The sequence below is a fragment of the Mercenaria mercenaria genome, chromosome 15 (genome assembly GCF_021730395.1).
Source record: "Mercenaria mercenaria strain notata chromosome 15, MADL_Memer_1, whole genome shotgun sequence".
Classification (NCBI taxonomy): domain Eukaryota; kingdom Metazoa; phylum Mollusca; class Bivalvia; order Venerida; family Veneridae; genus Mercenaria; species Mercenaria mercenaria.
Window position 1 is genome coordinate 35,020,478 of NC_069375.1, and position 26,671 is coordinate 35,047,148.

Below are 26,671 nucleotides of genomic sequence, written 5' to 3' on the forward strand. Positions count from 1 at the left end.
ATGGTGGAGCTGGTATCGTTATTAAGCACCCAAATGAAACTACAGAAACTACAAATGCCGCCGCTGGAAAACACTGCATATTTAGAAGCATTGAAAAATGCCACCGGAATGGCCACGGAATCTGATGAACAAAGCTCCCAAGTTGCATTCTTCACTGATGCACTATCAGTTCTGGAAGAGCTCGCAAACAAAAAACTACCGCAGTTAGCCAAGGTATTGCAACAATTCAGTACTAGCAGCAGAGTTGCACTCCAGTGGATACCTGCCCACTGTGGAGTTCCAGGCAATGAAGCTGCTGACAAGCTTGCAAAAACAAGAAGCAAAGGCAGATCAACCTAATGAGAGTGTTCCGTACCAGAAAAAAGTTACCATCATCAAGACATTGTTTAAACACAGGTAGGAGAAGGATGCCTATCACTTACTTAGCAGGCCAGAACAAGACTACTTTTTCTATTTGATGGTGAGACTCCAGACAAGGCACAATAGGCTGAACGCACATACGTTCAGAAAATTCTAGCTGGTGCCATCGCCAAGCTGTCCATTTGGTGAAGAAGAACAGACAGAAGAGTATGTCCTCCAAACATGCAAAAGGCACAGCCAGGAGAGGAACACTGATCCCACTCAACTAAAAACTGTATGGTTGAAGTGTGGGATCTTAGAAGTACAGAACAGTTCATCTCTGCAACTGGACTGACTGTGTAAGAAGAGTACATATAATTTTACACCACGTGCAGCAGTATTATAACTTATGATATATACAGTTTACACATAGCATGATCAGATTTTGTTAGACAACTGCAGTTTCATTTATATTTTCCGAGATTTCTTTGACGTATTTTGCAAAATGTGTACTACAAATTTGTTTGCAATAGCTCAATAAATTTAAGCATCGGTGGTCGAACATAAATGTGTTTATGTTTACATTTTTTTTTTTACTTAGATTACTATAAAGAGAAATAAGAATTAATTAGTTAGTTAATTAATTTATTAATTATTAATCATGCACTCTACTTCTACTAAACGACAAGTTTGAATTCTAACAGAATGAGTAGGTAGTCTTAATCTAGAGATGAAGACTCTTAACCCTTACCCTGCTAAATTTCTATAATGGACTTGTCAATTTTTCAATTTGGACAATGCCATTAACTGTTAAAAGGGGTGCTTGCCGAAAATATACTGACTGAATGGCGAAAAGTGCAGATCTGGATCAGACTGCACGGTTGTGCAGGCTGATCGTGATCTACACTGGTCGCAAAGGCAGAATCAATAGTGTCCAGCATGTTAAGGGCTAAAAATTTGGCAGAACTTCAAGTCCATCGACAAATTTGTTTTTACAATGAATGTAAAGCTCTGACATTTTGCTTATATGAATTTAGCTATGTTAGTCGAACATATAATGTATCAATCAATCATGTTTAAATATATTATAGAATGCTTTAGAATCTATTTTATCACTATGTATTAAACAATCAGTAAAAACATACATGTATAACAATCTTTTGACATTAGATGCTCTGTTTTTTTACAACCTCCTGAAAAGACAGTTACATTTTACGTATAAATCTTTTAAAGGTAATATTATCTGTATTTAACGGTGTTCCGTTTGCTTCATCGAGATTTTTATTCTTGAACTCCATACCTTGAAAGTCGAAATCACAAAATTACGATAATGAAAACCGAAACCACGATGGTGAAAGTCGAAATCACGATGGCGAAAACACGAAACTATAGTGTTTCGAGATATGGGGTTCAGAAATAAAAATATTTATTGTCCAATATTTAAATCCTTTAACATATCCAGAAATATACGGAGAATATATCCCTAGTTTACCACCGAACACTCCATCGTTACATCATCTAACCTTAAGATTTGAGGTGAAAATCCTCTATTTCTTTGGATTTAGTACAACCTCATACATCAGCAGAATGATTTAAAATAAAGCCTACAAAAATAATCAAAGAGTTGGCACTGGAGTTTAAGTTCTACATAGCATCTTTACATTTCAGCATTAATTAATTCTTTCAACATTTTAATGCTCCTTGTTTCATTGAAAAATTACCAACCTGTTAAGTAATGTCTGAAGTTAATTTTAAGCCATGACGCCATTCTAAAGTCCACGACTGTAACAATTTACGACGTCTCATCTTTTAAAAATAGAACTATATCATCATCTTTAAATATTTGATCTGAGCTTTTTTATGGTAAAAGTGAGTGTTATGTGTTTTACATCGTACATTTATCTCGTATTATATTATTTTGAATACAAGGATCGTCATTTATACAATATTTAAGATATATCATAGGTAAATGTATTTAAAATGACCACATATTATCTATTACGTGAACAAAAAACAGAGGATATTACATAAGTTTTTTTGAATCAATCAAACGAGTTAAATAAAATACATGTAATAACTTGCGATGCACTTCCGAGCATTTTACTAATTTTGTTCAACGAATTTAATAAATTCAACGTGAAAAGACACACATTTGTATTTCTTCTTTACTTGCTGAGAGCCAACTTCAACCCCAAACTTGTCCGCGGCTATAAATAACTTGCGTTAGGAATAGTGGTTGGAATGGAAGCAGTGTCTTGATAAGCATTTGTAACCATTTCAAAAAGTACAAAATAATTTTAACATTTGTAAGTATTTGCTTTACAGAATACTGTTTTTTTACCTGTAAAGGTGTGTCAAAATGTTTGATCACACCAACACTCAGTCCCGTTAGAAAAACTGTATGATACGGGGAAAGTGTCGAGTTTGAGTGGTTCTCTAGTTGAACTCGGGATTTTGACGAACCTCTGATGGATGAGAATGGGACAGTGTGTGATATGTTAATTAAAAGATAATACAAAGGGTTTTTCAACCATTAACCTTAAGTATGGTGATCGTGATTTCGCCGAAAGACTTTGCCTCCTGTTTTGTATTTTAGCATAGAGATATTGTGATCGAGTCACGACAAGTAAGGGCACAATGGGTCGTGCTAAAGTCAGAACGAAAAGATTATTCTTAATACAGTAGTAGGTCAAATGTGTCTGAAAATTAACAAACGCCCCTAGTACTAACTAGAAGTTATGCTGATCCTTTAAGGAAAATTTGTTGTTGTTTTTTTTGTCAGGAGAATGGTATTTGCAAATATCGGTTGTTCAAAGTAACAAATGTCTTTAAGGTGAAAACTACACAGAAATTTACATTGCAAATGCTTTCGATTGTGTAAAAATACTGTTGAGGAAAGCATGTTACTCGGTGTTCTTTTTAAGAAATATAGCTGGACAAATACAAAATAGTAACACAGACTTCAGAAATAGTATTTGTCTTTTGTTCAAAACGATCTTAACAAAAAAAAAAAAGGCAAATTGAATATGAACGAACTCTCTACCGTGTGCACAAAATATTTCCCCTGCAAATAAATTCTTTGGGAAAAAGATGATACATCGCCCTGATAATTTTCAGGATCAGGTGATGATCAATTCCATCGAGGAAAGCCCATGCCTATCTACCTTGCCCTATTTTCTCACGTTGGTTGTTTTTCGCAAAAGGCGAGAATGGTAGTAGACAATCTCGCCGCATAATCCTATACACTCACTCACAAACATACATCTTGCCCTATCCCTGCCCTGTACGTTTCTCACGTTGGTTATTTTTGGATTCTTTCGCAAAAGGCGAGAATGATAGTTGACAATCTCGCCACATAATCCTGTGCGCTCGCACAAACATACATCCGTAAATAAATCTACTGCAAATATTCGTCGTTTAAAGCTGCTACAGTATAAACAAATGTAACGATAAAAAAGCAATGGTATATAGCTATGTCATTCCGTGGTTCATATGTTTTTTTATGCACAAAAATGTGTTTAAGACGAAAATTTCGATTTTCCGAGCCCACTGACGTTGGAGTTCATTGTTTACCACAACGAGTGTCCTGTGCGCGAACAGAGAGGGATCCGTTTTCTCATTTTCCACAGGGAGGGATCCGATATGCTTATACACAGTGATATTGCAATGGTTCGGTATAAATGAAACAAATAAATCTCTGTTGAAAAGAAGTGGGTGGGGTAATTTAAGATATATTTTGATTAAACCACAGCATTTAACTGTTAATTTACTTCAATATTGGTATTAGATTGGCAACACATATTCCAGCATAAAAACAATGAAAGATAATGATATTAAATGTGTCTGTGTAACTTCAGTTAATTTTAAGATAGGCCCTATGCAAGTTCATATTTACAAAATTGGCCGCCATTTTGACGACGACGTTCCAGTCACAGAACTCGGACTGGCGACATGTCTTGTTGTGACCTTCGCACATTTATTAACAGACAGCTTGATACATGTTGCCATTACATTTTTGTCGATCGCACCGTATTCCCGTTCTTGAAGGAGTCTATGACGATCCTACTGTTTGCAGATCAAATTGCCCTTAAACATTTTTTAAAGTCGATAGAGTTATACGTTTACGTCACAAAAGCGACGAAGCTAAAGCTATTTTAAGAGTATTCCTGGCAGGTTAACCCCGCTCCATCCGCTAGCTTTTTACCGTATACACATTGTCGCTTGAAAGAGCTGAATGCGATGACACACGTACACATAGCGCGAGCTCTGACTCTACAACATGTCTAAAATTAGGCCCAGTATCCCTGTCCTTGTATACGTTATAACTTTGGTACAATAACGTGAATATAATCATATCCGGGATAGTGGATACATTGATTAAAAAGTAAAATACTCCTATTTCAATTACGTCCAAATGGGAACAGCGGTTTTTGTTTGTTTTGACAATTATTATCGACGAGGGAAAAATATTTACGTCTATAGTAATTTCCGGCCACGACGTAGTTATACAGAATTAGTTTTTGTTGCGTAATAATATTAATAAGTGACCGTATAACGGAGATTCATTGAGCTACACAACACTTGTAATTGTGATATCCATAAAAATCTTATTCTGCAAAATGCATCATAAAATCTTGGATATCGCTTTATGTCCTTTCCGGCACACACTATTAAACCTATTTTAGTCAGTATATTGTATCTGCCGAAGAGGTTGAAAGATTCATTGTGAAAATGTTCCGTAATTTAACTATCGCAAATCTAAGTCTATTATATTTTTTTTTAGTTCAGGCCTAGACTATTGTTAGTGGGTGTGAATGTGTGTGTGTGTGGGGGGGGGGGGGGGGGGGGGGGGGGCTTCAGTCTGATCCTTTATAATTTATGTATATGTGAATTTATCTACTATTTATTTGAAGGGTTTAATGCCCGTAGTTTAAACACTATCTTAGTTATTTACAGACAAGCAGTTGATAAGCCTTGTCTTCGTTCTTGGTAAGAAACTTTTTCTCTAGACTCGCATATTCCGTAAGAAATTACCGACTTTTTCAACCAAAGACCTTCAATCAATAATAGGTTACAGCGACCACGAGTTAGTCGCGTTACACGAGATACATTATCTGAAATTTAGGCAGGACAATGCCTATAATGTATTGGAGGGTTTCGTTTTTATTTTCACGTCCACGCGACCTAAATGTAGTCATTGACATAATTTATGTCTCTGATGTAGTGTGCATTCATTTAAGATTTAAATGACGATTATTATATCTTTTACTTTTCGGTTAAACAACCGTAAATCAACCTTTTATGTATATTAAAAAAGGCGAAAGGGCAATTTGATCTGCAAACAGTAGTAAACGGTACACAGTGCCAGAAGCCGAGTAACCGGATACTCATTATTGTGTAATGACTCCAAAATCTCGATGTTTCGAACTTCCGATAACTCGAACACATTTTGCTGGTCCCGTCGACTGTGTTCGACTGTAATATAAAATTGGCAGCAACAGTGAATAGTGCATGTTTCTTTATCCTTTCAGTAAAGAAGCCTAGATTAGGATTATTACTTACATTCTGCCGAGGTGGAGTATCATATAGCAAGGGTTCATGATGTCGAGATATCGGCATGTACAGAAAGCATGGTAACGATGATCGGCGCACGTCACTGAAGTTATTGATGGTTAGAAATTGATATTTACCACTATACAACAACAATCATTAGCACTACATTACATAGGTTGACAATACACGGTTATTTTTAGATCGAGTGTCGAATGACGTATCCTCTGTCCCTTTTTTATATTGGTGTAAATTGATGATTGCCTTTTATGTATTGTCCAAGGTTGGGGTGTAAGATCAAAAGTTAGGTCGAACTCGTATGGGAAAAGGGAAAAACAGTGCATACTGGTTTTGAATGAAAACTGGGCATTTATTCTAAATGTCATAAAAATACACAATATAACGATTATATACATAACCTAACATTCTACTTGTAATGAAAATGACCCGAATAAACATAACTAGGTGGCAGAAAAACCGCCAAAAGGAAAAACCGCCGCCCAGTGAGGTCTTTTTCCTGTCTATCAAAGAAACGTTTTTTTTTTGTTTTTTTTTTGCATGTGGTGAAGTGTCGTCAGGTGTGAAGCATTTAAAAAGAAACAACTGTAATAGCGTACTACAGCAATATATAGATGAATAAATGCACAGTGGTATTACTTCTGGATCAACGCTCGTATTATTACGAAATTACTTCGTGTCTGTAATATTCTTTTTTTTCATTTTGGATGACAAATTGTTAAGTATATCAATTTTTGATTCTTATATTACGTGACAGTTTTCAGACGCGTTTTAATGAATAGTATATAAATTGAACAATAATATATTGTCTGTAACATGAGTTTTCATCAATTTCAACTTGTACATCATTCAACAGGTCTCCGGGGTGGTAACGTTGAAGATATCTCGAGTCGTTTTAACTTTTTATGGGTCAACATTTCCTTTGAAAAAATACATAGAAAATTCTAAAAAATATTTCATAAATGTTTAAAGCGTATTTGTTGCTGTTACGCTAATTAAGGTAGTTCTGCACGTTTAGATCGAAATATTTTCTACGATGTAGAATTCGATTAAACTCTGATTTTTTCAAAACTTCAGAATATACCTAGAAAATTTAGCAAATAAAAAAGATAGGGTCGTGTGCTTTATTTTTTGCTAGACTGATTTGAAAAATTTGGACCTCACGCTATTTTTCATAATGGAAGTCTATGGGAAAATCATAACTTTCATAACATTTTCGCTAACAGAAAGTTTTCTACAATGTAGAATTTAATGAAACTACTCAAAGCTGTAAATAAACATATGACCTATAATGTGGTGAAATGAAATGTACAGGTCCGTGTGCTTATTTTTGAGATATCTGACCATGACTGAAGTGAACCGCACTTTTCACACTAATTTTAAAACATTATTTTGAATATTTTAACGTGTCAGATGTTTAAATATCATATTTTAACTTTTGAAAGACCATAACAGTGTCATTGTAATAAATTAACTCACAGGTTGCTATTAATTCCTAAAATGATTTTCATATCCGCACCCCGAATCCAGGCTTTATCCTACGTTTTCCGGATAAATGACGTTACGCCATCACTTCCGGTTTATCAAACGTGCAGAACTACCTTAACTAAATATTTTGCGACGTTCATAAAGATCCATCAGCAAACTGAGTCAAAATTTTATTACCGAAAATGACTGAAATTTACAATGGAAAATATAATACCCAATCATTTTTGTTACAATAAATTCAAAACCGATAGGGTTATTAAACAAGAATCAAAATCTGCTGTGTTCTGTTCTTAATAGATCAAGGAAAATCCTTATTGTGGTAAAAACGAATCCAACAATAAATGATTTAGAATAGAAATATCAATGGTGGAAGGACGTAAGAACAATCATGTTATGAAATACATGTATTAACCTAACCTTAACCCTGCTAAATTTCTAAAATAGACAGGTCTATCTTTCAATTTGGGCAGTGCCATTTATTATTCGAAGGGGTGTTCACTGACAATTTACTTCACTGAATAGCGAACAGTTCAGACCATGATCTTGGTCTTGGTCTGCCCTGGTCGCTATATATACCTTTTTTTCAAAGAACAAGATCTTATCAAATTATAGTTAAGGTAACCTAATGATAATATCTCTCTATTTTCTCTTACCATTTACGTAAGACAGGGTCTTTCAAAATGTCATTTTGAGTGACCCTGCGTAAGAGCAGTTAAATTTTACTTCTTATTACAGATCGCCTATTGACAACATATTTTTATCATTTCCGCAGGATTGTCTCATAACAGGTTTTACAACATGATAAAGCATGAAAGAAAAGAAAAGAAAAGAAAAAATACACACAAACGGCCTAATGTATTTAGATAAAATAGTTTATACCTTAGAAACGCCATGAAGCACCTAATTTTTAAATCATTAATTAGGATATTAACAAAGACGACAAGATAAAACTAATGCGTGTTGAAGAATTATGAATAAGACTTAATGAGAGGTTATGATGAAGTCGCATACCTTACCTGCCAAGATTAGCAAGGGCGTGCGTCTCTACTCTCCTCTAATGTAGGATTAGCACACGTCAAGGTAGGCTTATAACAGTAAACGGTCAAAACAATAGTAGCACCAACTACATAGAACTGACCGGGTTTTTTTTTCAGTCCAGCCGTTACATTCCTTTCGTTATGGAACGTAGATGACTTGCACAGAATCTGTCTATCAAACAAACATAAAAACCTATTCTAGCATTGTTACTGGTATGGTGACCGAAGTAATAAAGGACTTGGAATGTTTTCAGAATTACTGAATCAAATTGTATCATTTCATTCTAAAAGGCGTATCGTTTAATAGTCAATACTAGTTGGTTTTTGTCCAACGTTATTTGATTCATTAGTCAGTATGCCCACGCAGGCTGTCAGTATTTAGATAAATATTGGACGTTTGGATCGAAAATTTTTCTACAATGTAGAATTTGATTAAACTTTGATTTTTCAAAACTTCAGAATATACCTAGAAAAATCTACAAATAAAAAGGATCCTAGGGTCGTGTGCTTGATTTTTTTGCTAGACTGATTTGAAAAATTTGGACCTCACACAATATTTCATAATGGGAGTCTATGGGAAAATCATAACTTTCATAACATTTTCGCGAATAGAAATTTTTCTACAATGTAGATTTTGATGAAACTTCTCACAGTTGTAAATAAACACATGACCTATAATTTGGTGAAATAAAAATTATAGGTCCGTGTGTTTATTTTTGAGATATTTAACCAAGATTAAAGTGAACCGGACATTTCACGCTAATTTTAAAACATTTTTTGAATTTTTTAACGGCATCATATGTTTTAATATCATATTTTGACTTTAGAAATATAGCAATAATGCCATTATAATAAATTTACTCACAGGTTTCGATTAAATCATAAAATCATGTTCATTTCCGTACACCGAATTCAGGCTTTATTCTACGTTTTCCGGATAAATGACGTTACGCCATCACTTCCGGTTTATCAAACGTGCAGAACGACCTTAAGCGCTCGAACTATCGCTCGAACTAAGACTACCACAATTTAATCGTGCACAATTTATAAACCGAACTAATGTTTTATCATGAACACTCGAATAAATTTGACCAAACAGTGTTTAACCACTGCGGAATAAACGAAGCAAGAGTTATTCCGAGAACACCTGAAATAAGGTAACGCTTGCATTAAGACTATTCCCGGGGGGATCAAACAGAAGCTATTTCAGGTAAGTTCTTGTCACGACTTGGCCCGAAAACGTCGGCCTATGCTATCATGTGGATTTTGATCTATGCATATTCCATTAGGGCTCGAATTTAAATTGTCTCGGAGGTGTGTGTTGGGGGTGGGGGCGACAAGAGCTTCTACATCATCAAGGCTTTTTTTGGTACAACGTATAATATGACTTCCTTTGTAGGATAAACTGGATTAAAGTTCTGTGTAATTTGATATTTTCATATCTCTATTGTTATAAACAAAGAATTTTTGTTATAAACAAATTAGTAATTTTAATCCGCACAGCCACTTTGACAAGAAACAGGAGTACACGGGTTAACACAACAATATTTATCCTATCTTTTCAGTTTATCTTTGAGCTGACAAGATATTTGTTCATTAACGAGCCAAATTCCGGTGTCCCCATCATGTTTATTTGTTTAAAGGAAACGAAAATATTAAATGATATTTGAATTATGAAGATGTCAAATGTTCATATACACCTACACACAGTAACATCACCATCTCAAACGGGAAAACGTTGAGTTGCCAGTTGTTCGATCAGACAGCACGATGTTAATTTCGGAGCTTTACGTAGCTGTCATATTTGGGATTTTAGGTTCGAAGTTTTTTTTATAATTCTATTCTTTCAGATATTAATTTTGTGAACAGATAGGGTTTTGATTTTTTTTTTCAACTTAATTTGTAAAGTTGCTTATCAGTCAGAGTATGAATCTTGGATTATTATGTCTATGGAATGGAGCCATAAATGTTTAAATTTCATCTTGGACAGACTACGAGTATGCGGCACCATAGTTAAGTCAAAACTTACGTCGTTTTTAGCTGATAAATTGCAGAAAGTCTTTTCTTCCGAACATTTCGTCATTTGTAACAGTGTAACCACCATATTCAATAATATATGGTCTAAATTTGAACACAGTTCTTTTTCTATATTCAACAATAATCAGCGTCTGAAATGTGAACTCGGACTGACGAAATCATAAAACAAAGATTTGGATACTAAATACATAATCCGACAATATTTTATACTGTAACTTACCAGAAATTTGGATTTTTCTGGACCAGGTCAAAAGTTTTGGGGGATTACGGGGTCAAATCTTGCAAAAATGACTTTTGAAACTTGCAAAAATGACCCTCTCCAGTCGATGTTCACAGAGGCGTTGGAGAGTATATCATCGAAGTCGAAGTCGAAAATGCTGTTATGCTTTAAAGACTTGATTCTCTAAATCCTGTTAAGTTTGTTGTTGTTGTTATTTTGGCTTTATTTGCAAAGCTCCAAAAATAAGTAAAGATATAGAAGATAATTTTTGAATTGTGAAGAATATTTCTATAGACAGGATTGTATTTAATAGAAAATTTCCACAGTCCAATTTCTAGCCCATGAACATTTTGAATTTAAATTAAAAACTTTTTTTCCGTATTCATGTAGCTGCTATGCTTACTAAGATGTTTACAAATGGAGTCACATTTATCTTTATTTTTTTTAAACTTCATTGGTCAAAATAGCTGAAATTAGCAATGGGAAATAAATAGCCTGTCAAAATAAATTTTTGGTAGATACATTCATACTATACATGCATCCTTAAAAAGGTCCTTATAGACAACTTTGTATAAGATTAGTAGTGTTGTCTTATATATTTAAAAAAATCTTGTTACGAAAGGTGGACCAAGCATGAACAAGAGTATTGGTGTTTTTTTTTAAATCCTAAATTTAAAATCCAAAAAATATTTTAATAAATCAAGTTTAAAGCCACTCGCTTGGTCGAATTTTTTCAACATGTTCATTTCCACCAAGTATGGCTCAGAATGTGTTTTCAAAATCACTCAAATGACATACACAACTGCATTATCGTGCACTAAACTGAAAGTTTTATTTATTTTTTGTTATACCAGGATAAGGTTTAGGATTACTGAACATCTGTTATATTTTATGTCCAACTATCCTAAAACTTTTCCTGGTATCCTGGTATAACATTTGGCTTGTATTTTTTTGCAGTTTTGTATAAACACGTCGTTACTGTATAACTTAATAGATGTGAATCGACTCAGACATTAATTAGTTGTTGTTTTTTTTTTCAGCATGCAGAGCGAGTCCAGCACCCCGCACAGTCAGTCACAGCTGTTACACCTGCCATAATCAGGCGCTGCACGAGTCATGTAACCATACACAAATCTGCTCGCCCAAACAGGTAATGAATCTGCATGTTTATATAGTAAATAAATTAATAATGAGCCGCATCATGAGAAAACTAACATAGTACATTTGCGACCAGCATGGATCCAGACTGTTCGTTAACGGTTTCTCTAATTGCAATAGGGTTTGCAAGCGAAATGAGTCGCGCCTGGATCCATGCTGGTCGCAAATGCAATATGTTGGTTTTCTCATGGTGCGGCTCAGTTTTGTTTCTTAAATTTTCGATTGAAACACACAAGTCCTCGTTTTGCCATTATAAAAATATGAGCAATTTAAAGGGTTATACTGCCTTTGTTTATAGTGTGGCTGTCACTTTCTTTGTTTTGAACATAAAATCAATTATTTTCTTGTTAAATCCTGTTTTCTATATAAATGTTTTCACATATATTTTTCACTGATGAGTTTGAATATTTTATTAGTATTGCAGAATGTTTTATTGAATTCATTATTTTGATTACCTCCCTTGATGATTCTAATTATGTAAGTTCATGTGTAATATTGAAAATGGTGCTTTTTGTAGGGATAACGCATGTTTTTTCCTGTTATAACATCTGCAGGATCCCGAGGGATTGGTTGGTGCCCGAGCCAATTAGGGCGAGGGCACCAACGTATCCCGAGGGATTCTGCAAATGTTATAACACGAAATGAACATGCGCTAACGCTATTCTAGCATAAAAATCGTAAAAACTGATAAATGAATACAATGTCACTCAACGTCATTAAATTTCCACGAAATGCACGGGAATGTCTGAGTTGTTTTTTTACGTTGACGTCATTTCGTTTTGAATTATCCGTTTTGGGGCCGAATGACGTTTACGCTTTGCCACGGAACGCGCATATATAAAAAGGTGTTTTAACAGCACGCGAGCGCGAGAATCTCTCTGTTAACACACGTTTTCTCTCCTGTTAAAACACCCCTGAAAAGTGACAAGAACAGCAGTTTTATGCTAGAATAAACCATTCTAGCATAAAACTGCTGTTCTTTTCACATTTCGGGGGTGTTTTAACAGGAGAGAAAACGTGTGTTAACAGAGAGATTCTCGCGCTCACGTGCTGTTATAACACCTTAAATTATATATGCGAGTTCCGTGTCAAAGCGTTAACGTCATTCGGCCCCAAAACGGATAATTCAAAACAAAATGACGTCAACGTAAAAAACAACTCAGACATTCCCGCGCATTTCATGAAAATTTAATGACGTTGAGATAGGATGTATTCATTTATTAGTATTTTTTCCGCGTTTTATGCTAGAATAGCGTGGAAATTTAATGACGTTGAGTGACATTGTATTCATTTATCAGTTTTTACGATTTTTATGCTAGAATAGCGTTAGCGCATGTTCATTTCATGTAATAACATCTGCAGAATCCCTCGGGATAAGTTGGTACCCTCGCCCTACGGGCTCGGGCACCAACCAACCCCTCGGGATTCTGCAGATGTTATAACACGAAAAAAAAATGCGTTATCCCTACATTAAATTATGCATTTCCCCTTTATCTGTTTCGACCTCAAGCGAGAGCCTGTTACTATAAAAGGCAAATGTAGTCTATAACAATAGAAAGATTTCCACCAAATTACACTTTTGTTTAAATCTAGTTACAGTTGAATATCGTTACCTCGATATCCGTTAGCTCGATATTCCGGTTAGCACGATGTGTTTTAGTCGGTCCCGATTTTTCCCCATATATTTTAATGTAATTATTTATCATGACCTCGATATGATTAGCTCGATATTTTGTTTAGCTCGATGAGATGTTTTAGTCCCGTCAACTTACCTGTACTGTTTTTACACCTGGTTTCGTCGATATCACAGCGTATCAAAAATATCCATGTTATTTGTAAGGTATTTCAAACCCTCTGAAAAAGTATTGCATGTAATGACAATATAGACATCTGACACAAGTACAAAGTAGTCCCGGATAGTCGATATCGTTACGTCGAACTTCGGGTACGTCGATGCAATTTTTACAGTCCCTTGAATATCGAGGTAACGGTATTCGACTGTATATCATCTTTACATACCAAGTTTTGAAATATTTCTGTATCTGGTTTGCAAATTCGTTATATTTGTGTGAAGACTGTCGGGCTAATAACATAAAAACTACCACAGACTTTCTGGTACATTTGTTTTAGGAAACACGTGAACTTAATGTAAATTATATATCTTTTGTCTACAGGGTGTGTGTATAACACAAGTGTCTTTCACGGAGGATGATACATGGGTAACGCGAGCATGTGCAAGGGTTACGGTAGGTTTAAGAACATATTTTTTTTCATGATTGTGATCTTCTTGTGTTCCATTTCATTAAAAAATCCGGTAACACGTTGTTGATGTATGCACCCCATCAATATGTGATAAACTGGCCTTTCGCGTACTTCGCAAATTATGTTAAACTTAAAAATTTCCCGATATTTTACTTATTTCTATGACTAACTGTTAAATTCACACCACTAGAAGGATGATCCTAGAGCAATTACGTTTGTATCTGTTTAAAGAAACATGCGCTCCTTCAAATTTTCATGTCTATCAATACTTTACCGGCGCTGTGGTCCTTTATATAGGACCATCCTTCTAGTAATGTGAAGATTTATAACATTATTCCCCCAGCTTGAAGATTTCCATTTCGAGTGTTGGTAAATGGGAGGAGGGGAAGGATTGGGGAGGGGGTACGCAATTGCTTATGGCGGTTTATGTACCCCACCTATGTGCTTTTCAACCCGTTTTATATATCTTTCTAAAGTTATATTCTTGTCATATAGGTTAGGTTAATTTCTGTGTTCTTTATTCGTCATTTAATAAAATAAATGACAGTTTCGCATATGTATGTCTTTGTGGTATTCTGGTAGTGTTGTAAGCACATGTGAACTTCCACTCGAATTGGTAATTCCTCAACTGGGCATAATATTGCTGACTCGCAAGATAATACCGACTCTGTTAGTTGGAAGGGAAGATTCAAAGACTAAGAAAAAACAAAACATATCACTTTTATAAGAAATCATGATATGAGCCGTTCCATGAGAAAATCAACATAGTTGGTTTGCGACCAGCATAGATCCAGACCAGATCCATGCTGTTCGCTAACGGTTTCTCTAATTGCTATAGGCTTTGAAAGCGAACAACATGCATCCTGACCAGACTGCGCGGATGCGCAGGCTGGTCTGGATCCATGCTGGTCGCAAAGCCACTATGTTGGTTTTCTCATGGCGGGGCTCATATGGCCGTTGCATTCACTGTCCTAGTTGCAGTATCACTTACCATATTATGACGTTTCAGTTTGTTATACCACTAACAATACCGATTATGTGAACCTTTGCCGTGACCACTTTGTATGCCAATTAAGTACCCTTTATTAACCGCCGATTTGGCCAGTCATGTTCCCCTTTGCCATATCATCGGCCACATCAATTTTATAAACGTTTGCTGTACCACTGGCCTGATTTATTACAGGTGTGTTTCCCTTTGCAGTATAACTAACAATGTCAGTTATGTAGCCCTTTGTCATACCACTGGTTATGCAAATCATGGAAACCCTTTCGTGTACCACTGATAATGTCAATTATGAAACCCTTTAACTGTGGTACTGGCTATAACAGTTATGTACCCCTTTGTGATACTACCGACTATGCTAGTCATGTAACCCCTTACTGTACCACTGAACATAACAGTTATATAACATGTGTTATACCACTGGCTATATATGTCAGTGATGCTACTTTTTACTGTGCTGCTAATTTGACAAATAATGAAACCCTGCACTGTACCATTGACTATACCAGTTATATAACCGTTTGTGGTACCACTGACTATGCAAGTTATGTAAACCCTTTCCTTATTAACCATTTATTTACCAATCATGTAACCTTTTACTGTACTAAAGACTACACTAGTTACGTAACCATTTGTCGCGCCATTGTCTTTACCAAGTATGTGATCATGTTCTGTCCCATTGACTACTAGTTAAGTGACACCTTGTTGTACCACTGATTTTACCAACAATGCAACCTTTTACTGTACCACTGACTATACCACTCAAATAATCTTTTACTGTATCAATGACTATACTATATTAGTTACGGGACAGTTTGTTGTACCACTGATTATACCAATTATGCGGTCCATTGTTTCGCCACTGACTACACAAGTGATAATGAGCTTCACAATCCGAATGCTTAGGACTCGACTCTTAGCGCACTCTAAACTAATCATTATCCCCACCTGTATGTCTGTCTGTTCGTCTGTCTGTTCTAGTCCAGACACCTTGTCCATGCCATTTCTTTGAAACTGTTTAAGGGATTTTATTAATATCTTCTTACAATTTCATAGGAAATTGAGAGGAAGTGCAGTTTTCAAGAACCGTAATTCTTGCTTGCTCACTTTCTGAATTATATTCTTTTTTAGTTTTACTTGTTCGGACCGTAACTTTAGAGTGTTTCATGGTATTATTCATAATATGTACAAAGGTAGAGGTCATTAAAAAGTGCAATGTACAAGAACACTAAAACTCTACCTTGATTACTTTTTGAATTATCCTTCATTATTAACTTACTCATAACACGTGTGTCAAACGCTATGAAGGTGATTTTGTTGAAGATACGGCTGCTTACTATTTTAATTTAGATAGTCTCCCTTTATTTATTTTATTTGCCAGAATGCTTAAGGAAGTTTCTTTAAACTGCATTCAAGGACCGAGGACATTAAAGGAAGAAACATAACTGCTGTTCTTTGCTTAAATGCTCAGTTACAATTTTATTATACTTGTCACAAAAAATCTCTCCTGAAAACAAGTGGTTCGATTAATATTTCACACACTGGTAAAGAGGATTCAGATGAAGTGCTTTGTCCAAGAACCATTACTTAACTCTACATTGTTACTTGTATTTTATTTTTCTTGTTTGGAACATAACTTTACAAAAATATTCAAAGGATTAAGTTAACATTGAGGACAATGATAGAATACATAGAGAGAAAATGCAGTATGAATTTCATAATTATGCCTTTATATACTAATTAACCTATACGTTTAGGCTTTCTTGAACGGGCCATATGTTTTTACAGTCTTTTAATTAGATGTAATATTATCAATAATTATACTCGTACATTGAAAATGTTCTGATTCGGCAGGGTCCTCCGTGTACTGATATTCTAGATATTTATAGTTTTATACTTTGCAGTTACTCTTTCTTTACCAGGTATATGACCCTTTGTGTCCCGCATATATCATTATTTATCTGTCATCCGAATTTAAAAAAATGATTATGGAATTCCTTTTCTATCTCATACTTCATGTGATTGTTTGGTGCTCGTTATTTCTCACCGACAAGAATTAACACTTTGCAGTTATGTGCGAACTCTGAGGAGAACAATGCTGACGAATGTTACTGGGAGGACCCACTGTCCTATGGCTTTGAGGGAAAATGCTCGTTTTGTTGCAGTGGGGACGATTGTAACTATAACCACCTTCCAGACAATCTAGCTGCGAAGCTATCCGATGACGACAACGAAAACGGTAAGCATGTTCACGTATTCCTGGTCAAGGAATTAATATATGCGACGCAAATAAAATGTAATGATGCTAACTTTCGAAGTCGGTATGTACGTCATGCTTGAAATAATCATGTCATATGTCTTAAAACGTCTTTCAAAACGAAATTTTGTAATGCAAAATAATAGTTCTGACATGACGACTGACTTAGGGTTGGTATAAAAATTATGTGATGAAAGAAGGCAGGCGCGTTTTGTAGATGTGCATAGGTATTTGATGTGTGTTTTAATTAAACATAATTTCATGAAGGTTTTTCATTACAAGATGTATACAAACACTTTGAAGTGTTCTCTTTCAATTTGTATTCGTTCCAGATCATAAAAATCCGCCACCGCCGCCACCAAAACCTGGTGGTAAGACACCAAGTGGCAAAACTCAACCGAAACCAGGCGGTAAAACACCAGGTGGACCACAGGTGGACCAAAACCAGGCGGAACAACAAGACCAAAACCAGGTGTTCCCAAACCAGGTGGAAATACTGGGCCAAAACCAGGTGGACCAAAACCAGGCGGAACTACAAGGCCAAAACCGGGCGGCACAACGAAACCTAAACCTGGTGGTCCCAAACCGGGTGGAAATACTGGGCCAAAACCAGGTGGACCAAAACCAGGCGGAACAACAAGACCAAAACCAGGTGGTCCCAAACCGGGTGGAAATACTGGGCCAAAACCAGGTGGACCAAAACCAGGCGGAACAACAAGACCAAAACCGGGCGGTACAACGAAACCAAAACCTGGTGGTCCCAAACCAGGTGGAAATACAAGGCCAAAACCCGGCGGTACAACAAAACCAAAGCAAACACGACCACCTGCAACAAACCCACCCCGTACAAGACCAGCACAGACACAACCACCAGCAACAAACCCACCCCGTACAAGACCAGCACAGACACAACCACCACAAACAAATCCTCCCCGTACTAGACCAGCACAAACTAACCCACCTCGTACTCAACCAGCACAAACACAACCACCACAAACAAATCCTCCACAAACAAACCCACCAAAAACAAATGCTCCAACTATGCCTCCTTCTGGTGGCGGAAGTTCTTCCGGTGGCGCTTCTCACGGCGGAAATTCCGGACATCATCATGGCGGTAGTCCCAGTGGCGGGAATCATGGTCAAGGCTCTTCTTGCCATTCTCATGGTGGACAAGGGTGCTGTATGAACCACGTAGACGCGTCATATGATATTGATGTAAAGATACATATCGGCAGAAATCAGTTTGGTGGAAAATTTTCTGGTGGCAGTTCGCATGGTCATGGCAACGGAAAACAACAAAATCAGAACAACTCCTCTGCAACAATCAAACCAGTAGCACTATCCACAGGTAAAGCATTTTAGTTATTTTCAGACAACATAACTAACCCGTTTTTGCTGCTGTTGCTAAAACACTTTCATGTACAAAAACACACCACGTATATACATTTAGGGTTCCGATGTTGCAAATAATTCTTGAATTGAACTTTTCAGCTGTATAAAACCAATTTACCAAAATGGACCAATTCGTCATTAGGTACTTATTTTTGGTGGTCGTAAATAGTGAATATATACATATAACATGTACAGTGAATGCAACTTATTAGAAGGTGTAGTAATGTAGAAAAGTACTTTCCCTTTTTTATAAAAACTTCCTTAAATGTGTATTGTCTACTACTAGTACTTTAAACTAATTACTCGCAACCATCTATTGCAGTTGTTCCAGTGACTGCAACAAGTACTCCAGTAAAAACTTCCGCTCCTACTTCTAGTACCCTTGTTCCCACAACACCTACCTCAACTAGCACTAGTGTTCCCACAACACCTACCACAACTAGCACTAGTGTTCCCACAACGCCTACCACCACACTCCCACCGGTGAGCGCAACCTCTGTACCAAACAGCAATGTCACCCCAAAGAAATTGACTGTACAGCAAACAACTCAGCAGCCTACTACTACTAAACCTACTACCCCTACCCCAACAAGCACAACGACGAGCTCTACAACCATGTCTCCAACAAGTGCCACCACTACAGCTGCCGGTTCGACTAGTAAACCGAAATTTACCCTCGCACCAACCACTCAACCACCAACCACAAAACAACCTACCACACCAACACCAACGACAACAAGTACGACAACATCAACAACAACGCCAACCACTACTAGTACTACGACCCCAACAACAACTACAACGAGTACGACCACGACAACACCGAGTACAAGTACCAAACCAACGACGACACCAGTCAGTACAGTACCTACGACAACTGATCCACGTAAGGCGTATTTTAAAAATCTCGTTCACACTTCTTTTTGTACAAATGAACCATTTTCATTAAAAAATAGCCGATGTAGGCAATATAGTGGTATATCTTCAGCGGCTTTGATCAAAGGTCCCTGAATTTTACTCTTATTTTTTACTTCTTGCTTAGACTTGTAGGTGTATACGTTCTCCAATGTATCATTGACAAGATGTTAGGTTATAAAACTGATTTTTTTTATCGAACCACAGACCCTGACTGTTCATGAGCACATTTTTGAAATGCGAGACTGGTCGCCATACTCTCTTTCATAACATTGATATCAGATCTGATTCCACAAGTCAAAAAAGCTCGAAAGTAAAACCACACTTGTATAGATGGAGTGAAAAGATATTTCTTTATCCTATGATATTCACAGTTCGAAATGTAACGGAATAATCCACGTGGTGCAGTGTGAAAGTCCACTTGATGCAATCTGATAGTCTATATGTTTCTGTGCAATTCAATAGTTTCTTGTTGAAATATGAATAAACTGAACACATTCGGAACATGTATAAGGCTTCAAGACTATGCTAGATAAAAAGAGAGCGGTCGTCTTGTTGAATATGTACCGGCCGCTCGATTCATTGGGGTCTTAGAGCATGTCCTCAATTCACCATCAAGCTAGGTGGGTTGAACGCAAACCGTCTTAACTTATTTTTTGATATCATTGAGTTTCGACAGTTTTCCATTCAGATCTCGATATGTTTATATTGATACACTGAATTGAATGACATGAAATGTTTGCTTAATTGTCCCAGACCTTTATGCCGATGAATAACTTTGTTCCTCGTCTGTGCATCATGCAATGATAAAAACACACAAGAACACAGCTTATAATGAACATATAATTTGAAGAGTTTTACAGATCTAGTGTAATTTTTAGCTCATCTGAGCAATGCTCAGGTGAGTTTTTCTAATCACTCGATGTCCGACGTCCGTCGTCTGTCTGTCGTCTGTCTGTCAAAATTTAGCTTGTGTATGCGATAGAGGCTGTATTTTTCAACTGATCTTCATGAAAATTGGCCAGAATGATTACCTTGGTGAAATCTAGGCCGAGTTTGAAAGTGGGTCATCTGATGTCAAAATCTAGGTCACTAGGTCAAATCAAAGAAAAACCTTGTGTATGCGATAGAGGCTGTATTTTTCAAAATTATCTTCATGAATTTTGGTCAAAATGATTACCTTAATAAAATCTAGGCCGAGTTCGAAAATGGGTCATCTGGGGTCAAAAACTAGGTCACTAGGTCAAATCAAAGAAAAACCTTGTGTATACAATAGAGACTGTTTTTTTAACTGATCTTTATGAAATTTGGTCAGAATGATTATCTTGATGAAATCTAGGCCGAGTTTGAAAGTAGGTTATCTGGGGTTAAAAACTAGGTCACTAGGTCAAATCAAAGAAAAACCTTGTGTATGCGATAGAAGATGATTTTTCAATTAATCTTCATGAATTTTGGTCAGAATGATTGCCTTGATGAAATCTAGGCCGAGTTCGAAAATGGGTCATCTGGGATCAAAAACTAGGTTACTAGGTCAAATCAAAGAAAAACGTTGTGTATGCGATAAAGGCTGTATTTTTCAATTAATCTTCATGAATTTAGGTCAGAATGATTACCTTGATAAAATTTAGGCTGCGTTCGAAAATGGGTCAACTGGGTTCAAAAACTAGGTCACTAGGTCAAATCAAAGAAAAGCCTTGTGTATGCGATAGAGGCTATATTTTTCCATTAATCTTCATGAATTTTGGTCAGAATGATAACCTTGATGACATCTAGGCTGAATACGAAAACGGGTCATCTGGTGTCAAAAACTAGGTCACTAGGTCAAATCAAAGAAAAACCTTGTGTATGAGATAGAGGCTGTATTTTTCAATTAATCTTGATGAATTTTGGTCAGAGTGATAGCCTTGGTGAAATCTATGTCAAGTTCGAATATGGGTCCTCTGGGGTCAAAAATAGGTCACTAGGTCAAATCAAAGGAAAAGCTTGTATATGCGATAGAGGCTGTATTTTTCAATTGATCTTCCTGAAATAAAGTCCAAAATGATAACCTTAATAAAAACTAGGCCGAGTTTGAAAATGGATCATCTTGGATCAAAAAGTAGGTCACTAAGTCAAATCAAAGAAAAACATTGTGTATGCGATAGAGGCTGTATTTTTCAATTGATCTTCGTGAAATTTGGTCAGAATGATAATCTTGATGAAATCTAGGGCAAGTTAGAATATGGGTCTCGTGCTCTGGGGTCAAAAATTAGGTCACAGGTCGAATCAAAGAAAATATTTATTAATACTCAAGATTTTTGCTCCAATTTTAATGATAATTGGTCAGAATATTTATTTCCATGAAATCACTAGGTCAAACATGTTTACAACACTGTTATGGTGTGTTATGGTGTATTTCTCAGGTGAGCGACCTAGGGCCATCTTGGCCCTCCTGTTACCATTTTTCACGAGTTAAGTTTTGTAGGAAAGATTTCAAAATTTATTTCATAGAGAGTTTTGCCATATATTTCAGCATATATATGTTACGTCTGTAAGGACCCTCAATGTACTAAGCAAGTGTTGAACGTATGCGCCAAAGATTCTGAATTCTGTATGACCACAGTTACTCAGCTGGCTGATGGAACTAGAGTTTTCAATAAAGGGTAAGTTGAATGGACTTCTCTTGACTGCAGTTTCAGTATATTCAGTGTAGTTCTCCTGAGTTCAGTTTCAATAAGCTGAATGGAGTTCTCGTGGCTGCAATATCGGTCAGTTGAATGGAGTGTTCGTGAGCACTGTTTCAGTAAGTTATTTAGATCGATATCTCTTGAGTGCAGTTTAAGTAAGCTGAATGGAGTTCTCGTGACTGCTTTTTAAGTGCGTATCCATGGAGGTTTAGCTCAAGACTCAGAGTTCTTTAAATTCATTTCATTTTGTTTTTTAATTACAAATATGATAACGAAAAGTCATACTTTTCTGAAAATATTATGAAATTCACGAACCAAAATGACAGACTGAGTAATAAAAAATGTTCCTGTACCATTGAATATATTTTTCAGAAAGCGCAGTTGTAAACAGATATCTTTTGTTGTTTCATTATGTTATAAAAATTCCTTCATCTTTGATTAGTGTGAAGAAGTTGTCAATGACTTGTTGAGAACAGGTCAAGTGCTGGTACAGCATCAGAGTAACTGACCGCCCTTACTTTTCTGGAATCTTGTTCAAGAAGTGACGTTGACGTCATATCAAACAGTCAAACAAATAAGTGTCACGCTTCATGTGAAATCAATATTATGTATTGCGTTTTTTTTTATTCGCAGATGTGTGAAGGAGAACGAGTGTGAAGCGGAGTGGTGGCAGAAAACAGCCGGAAGTTCCGAGTGTATGTCTAATATAATAGACGATAGTCCATCTGGTCCGCCTAACATGCCAATGAAGTGTAGTTATTGCTGTAAAGACTCTCTGTGCAATGAATATGTTAAACCTAAAACTTCAGCATCTTACTATATCGGCAAAGCTCTTCCAAAAATCTCCGGTCGGTAGAGGACACCTGTCATATTTATACGTTATAAACAGAAATTTCATAACTTGCACATTTTAGTTTATCATAAAACTGTGTTACCATTCTACAGACATTAGACCGTGCTACCATTTTTCAGCAAGTTTTAACTGTTAAAAAAGTTTTAATCTTGCAACTACTCCAATGAAACATTTCGCAAATGCAGCTTTTCTCTGCAGAAACTTAGCAAAATAGATGCACTAAAAAGCGTCTTTATTCCGGACCCGGAACACTGATTCCTTTGTGTCCGCAATTTCATAAAAAAATCTTTATGTCACATATTGATAGTTTTCTACGCCGTCAGGTCATTTCGTATTTCAAACTGTACAAACAAGTCGGACTCAATTATTCAAATGACCTGTATTTGAAAAATAAAACATAAAAAACTTGGCAGATGCTATTTTTGGCGCGCCACATAGTAGCTAAAATGCACTCAGGTCAAGGGTGTTTTTTTAATAATATATCCGCAACATGGGACATAGGAGTTGTTATATGTAATCAACATTGGTATTATATGCGATTGCGACAGAAAACAGAGTAAAAGTTATTACTTGCCACTCTATAGTATTTGTGCTTATCATATTGTATGTCATTGTTTAAAATAACCAAAAGTTTTCCTACCACCATCTATAAGTGGATTCGAGAGATTTTCTACAACATCATCAGTTTGCCAGGCCGTAGTCAGAATCTATTTTTAGCACACGGACTTCTATTAAATATGGTGGGGACTCTTCCCCGATCCCCAAATTTGTGTCCCCTAGTATGCACTACCTGCGTTTTCCTTATCCTAGGATATCTTAGCCTTTCAAATCGATGAAACAAACTGCATTTCATAAAAGCATGAAAAGTGTCCGTGTTTTTCAATGTACCATTAATACATATTGGTATCTTAACAGAAAGTTTTGAATGTAAAACATATGCATAGCCTTCTACTTCCATGTAAAATCAGAATCTGTTGAATAACTTACTTTTCAGAATGTAAATTATATTTGCAAAGGACTTATTTCTGAACATTTTCAAACTCGTTTTTCCCCCATAAATTATTGTTGAGGCCCAAACAACAAATTTTTATTATACTAACAAAACTTGGTGACTTACTGCCTAACTGAGCTATAAAGCTTTTGTGCAAACCTACACCAACGGTAGTTATTGACAGCTTAAAGCAGTACTTTATATGTTTTTTTTCTCTCTTTCAAATCTAACTCTATTTTTACCGAATTTGTCTAATTTCAAGATCGTGATACACTAAATGAAGATCGTTTTCATGAAAAACATCAAAATAAACAGTTATTTAATTAATCTTTACTTTTGTGTCCTTGCGTTCAAAGCCCCAAATGAACATGTTGTTGTAATTGTACAAATCTGTAATGTACTCTTGGGAATAAATATGTTTAAACTGCTAGTAACATACTGACGAATATTTATCAAAAATAAAAATGAATTAAGATCATTTTGCCTTTCAGTGAATAGATAATCCGTGAAATACGCCGAATTTTCAGGTTGTAACTAAACACCAACATACAAAATATCGCTAAGTTTAGTTTATTCTTTGAAATAGTAATCATTATCTTATCTTACTTTCACTTTAAATCACAGTTATTTTGTTTAACCGTTTAATATCATGCTGGACACGACTGGTTTTGCCTTTGCGACTAGTGTAGATCATGATCAGCCTGCACATCCGTGCAGTCTGATTATGATCTGCACTGTTCGCCATTCAGTCTGTATCTTTTGACAAGCACCCCTTTTAACATCTATTGGTACTATCCAAATTGAAAGATGGACAGTTTAGCAGGATAATGGTTAACAGCTAAAATAAAACCACCTGCCTTTCTTCCAGAGATCATTTTTCTATGTTTTTAATAAATATTTTTTTTTTCTAATATGACCTTATGTAAAGAATTTACTTTAGTTTCTTTCAAAGGAAAGATATCATAATTCTCAACCCGGGTGGTAAACGCGCAATCCAATTCCCACTGGGAATACGCTAAGAATGGGTTGCGCGACTTCCGGTGCTAGTGTTGCGCATCAATATATACAAAATCGGTGGGTTTTTGTTTTTGTAAATAATGACACATTTACGAGTGCTTTCGAAAAAAGCAAAATGCTATTCGACACAAAAATGAATAAAGATCATATGTGTGAAATACCAACTTATTAATTTAAGGATCAGGTCTGTTATCACGAAAACTCTGCTGGCTCGAGCTGTCAAAAAAGCATGGAATCATGAAAAATGCAGATTTTCTAACTCTTGTGCATTCTTTCTGGAAATGTGACGCTTCTAATGATCAAACACGTGTAAAACAGTCATGAATAGTACATACACTTGAATGAACTGTTGCTTTTGGGGGAAAGATTGGCAAAAAATAATCGGGAATGGAGTTACGCGTATACATTATATACATTATGATGTATACGAGCAACTCCATTCCCGGTGCGCAACCCAATTCCCGATGATTTTTTTGTCAATTATGTCCCCGTAAGCAGGATTTGAAGCAAATAATTTTGATATTCGTTACTTAACAACAGTTGAGTTATCATAAAAAGCATCAGATGTCCTCAGATTAGGCATATGAGGTCAGAAACTTCCATTTTTGTTGATTTCATACTTTTTTAACGCTTCGTGTCACCTGAGTTTTTGTGATGATAGAGCCGAATCATAAATTACAAACCAGATATTTTACACATATTATGTTTTATCATATTTGTGTCGAATAGCATTTTGCTTTTTTCGAGAAAATTTATTCTTGTCTCATACTAAGCAAAATCATAACTTCACATACCTCAATTTCGTCTTTTTTTACGCGCAACACCAGCACCGGACGTTGCGCAACCCATTTCAAGCGTATTCCCGGCGGGAATTTGATAGCGCGTTTACCACCCGTGTCAACACTTAACAAAATTTCAGAACATTTTCATTTGAACATATATATTTAAGGAAAGTAGTTTTAGATTACTACCCAGTGTCTATGTGCGTTCAGTTCTGTAATCAAAATTTTGTCTATCCGCTAATAATACCTTGTCATATACAAGGTAACCCTTTCCATCAGACCCACACGCACCGGACCGGAAATAACGTGTAATTGCATATGATACCATACCCCTGTGTATAATAGAATAGGCATGGCCATGACCGGGGAAAATACTAGCCCATTCGAATCGTGCATTTCTCCCCTAAAATGCAAGTTAAAGGTTACACTCTACCAATTCAGTTCCTTCTTTATTTCATATAAACAATCAAATCTTGAGACCTCATTTGCAGTACTTTAGAGCATTTCAATGATATGAAAATTATAGATGGTCAAGTACGGTATGACATGTCTTCTTATCAAAAATAGAAAAATATTGACATGTTATGTTACAAATATAAGAAAAATAATCTGTTCTGAAAAACACCACACTCTGAAAATGGCTACTAGGCGTACTGAAACATTGATAATGTATTTCAAATCGTATA

General features: G+C 36.0%; 2 protein-coding genes across 2 annotated transcripts; both read left to right on the forward strand.

The window, feature by feature from the left end:
* LOC128548757 (uncharacterized) lies at positions 1-339 on the forward strand. Its single transcript, XM_053524172.1, has one exon. The coding sequence runs from the start codon at positions 1-3 to the stop codon at positions 337-339; it is 339 nt and encodes a 112-aa protein (XP_053380147.1).
* Positions 339-23,776, forward strand: LOC123550975 (mucin-2-like). Its single transcript, XM_053524173.1, has 8 exons — positions 339-396; positions 11,730-11,839; positions 14,022-14,093; positions 17,183-17,351; positions 17,803-18,717; positions 19,084-19,647; positions 22,189-22,318; positions 22,976-23,776. Exons 1-8 carry the CDS (start codon positions 339-341, stop codon positions 23,196-23,198), a joined length of 2,241 nt encoding a protein of 746 aa, XP_053380148.1. The 3' UTR covers positions 23,199-23,776.
* The last annotated feature ends 2,895 nt before the right edge of the window (positions 23,777-26,671 follow it).

Bases quoted from the DNA above. Each gene is read 5' to 3' on its own strand.
- LOC128548757 (XM_053524172.1), top strand. From the start codon at position 1: ATGGTGGAGCTGGTATCGTTATTAAGCACCCAAATGAAACTACAGAAA.
- LOC123550975 (XM_053524173.1), top strand. From the start codon at position 339: ATGAGAGTGTTCCGTACCAGAAAAAAGTTACCATCATCAAGACATTGT. The intron at 397-11,729 runs GTAGGAGAAGGA...TTTTTTTTTCAG, and splicing joins AAGACATTGTTTAAACACAG to CATGCAGAGCGAGTCCAGCA. The intron at 17,352-17,802 runs GTAAGCATGTTC...GGTGGACCACAG, and splicing joins CGATGACGACAACGAAAACG to GTGGACCAAAACCAGGCGGA.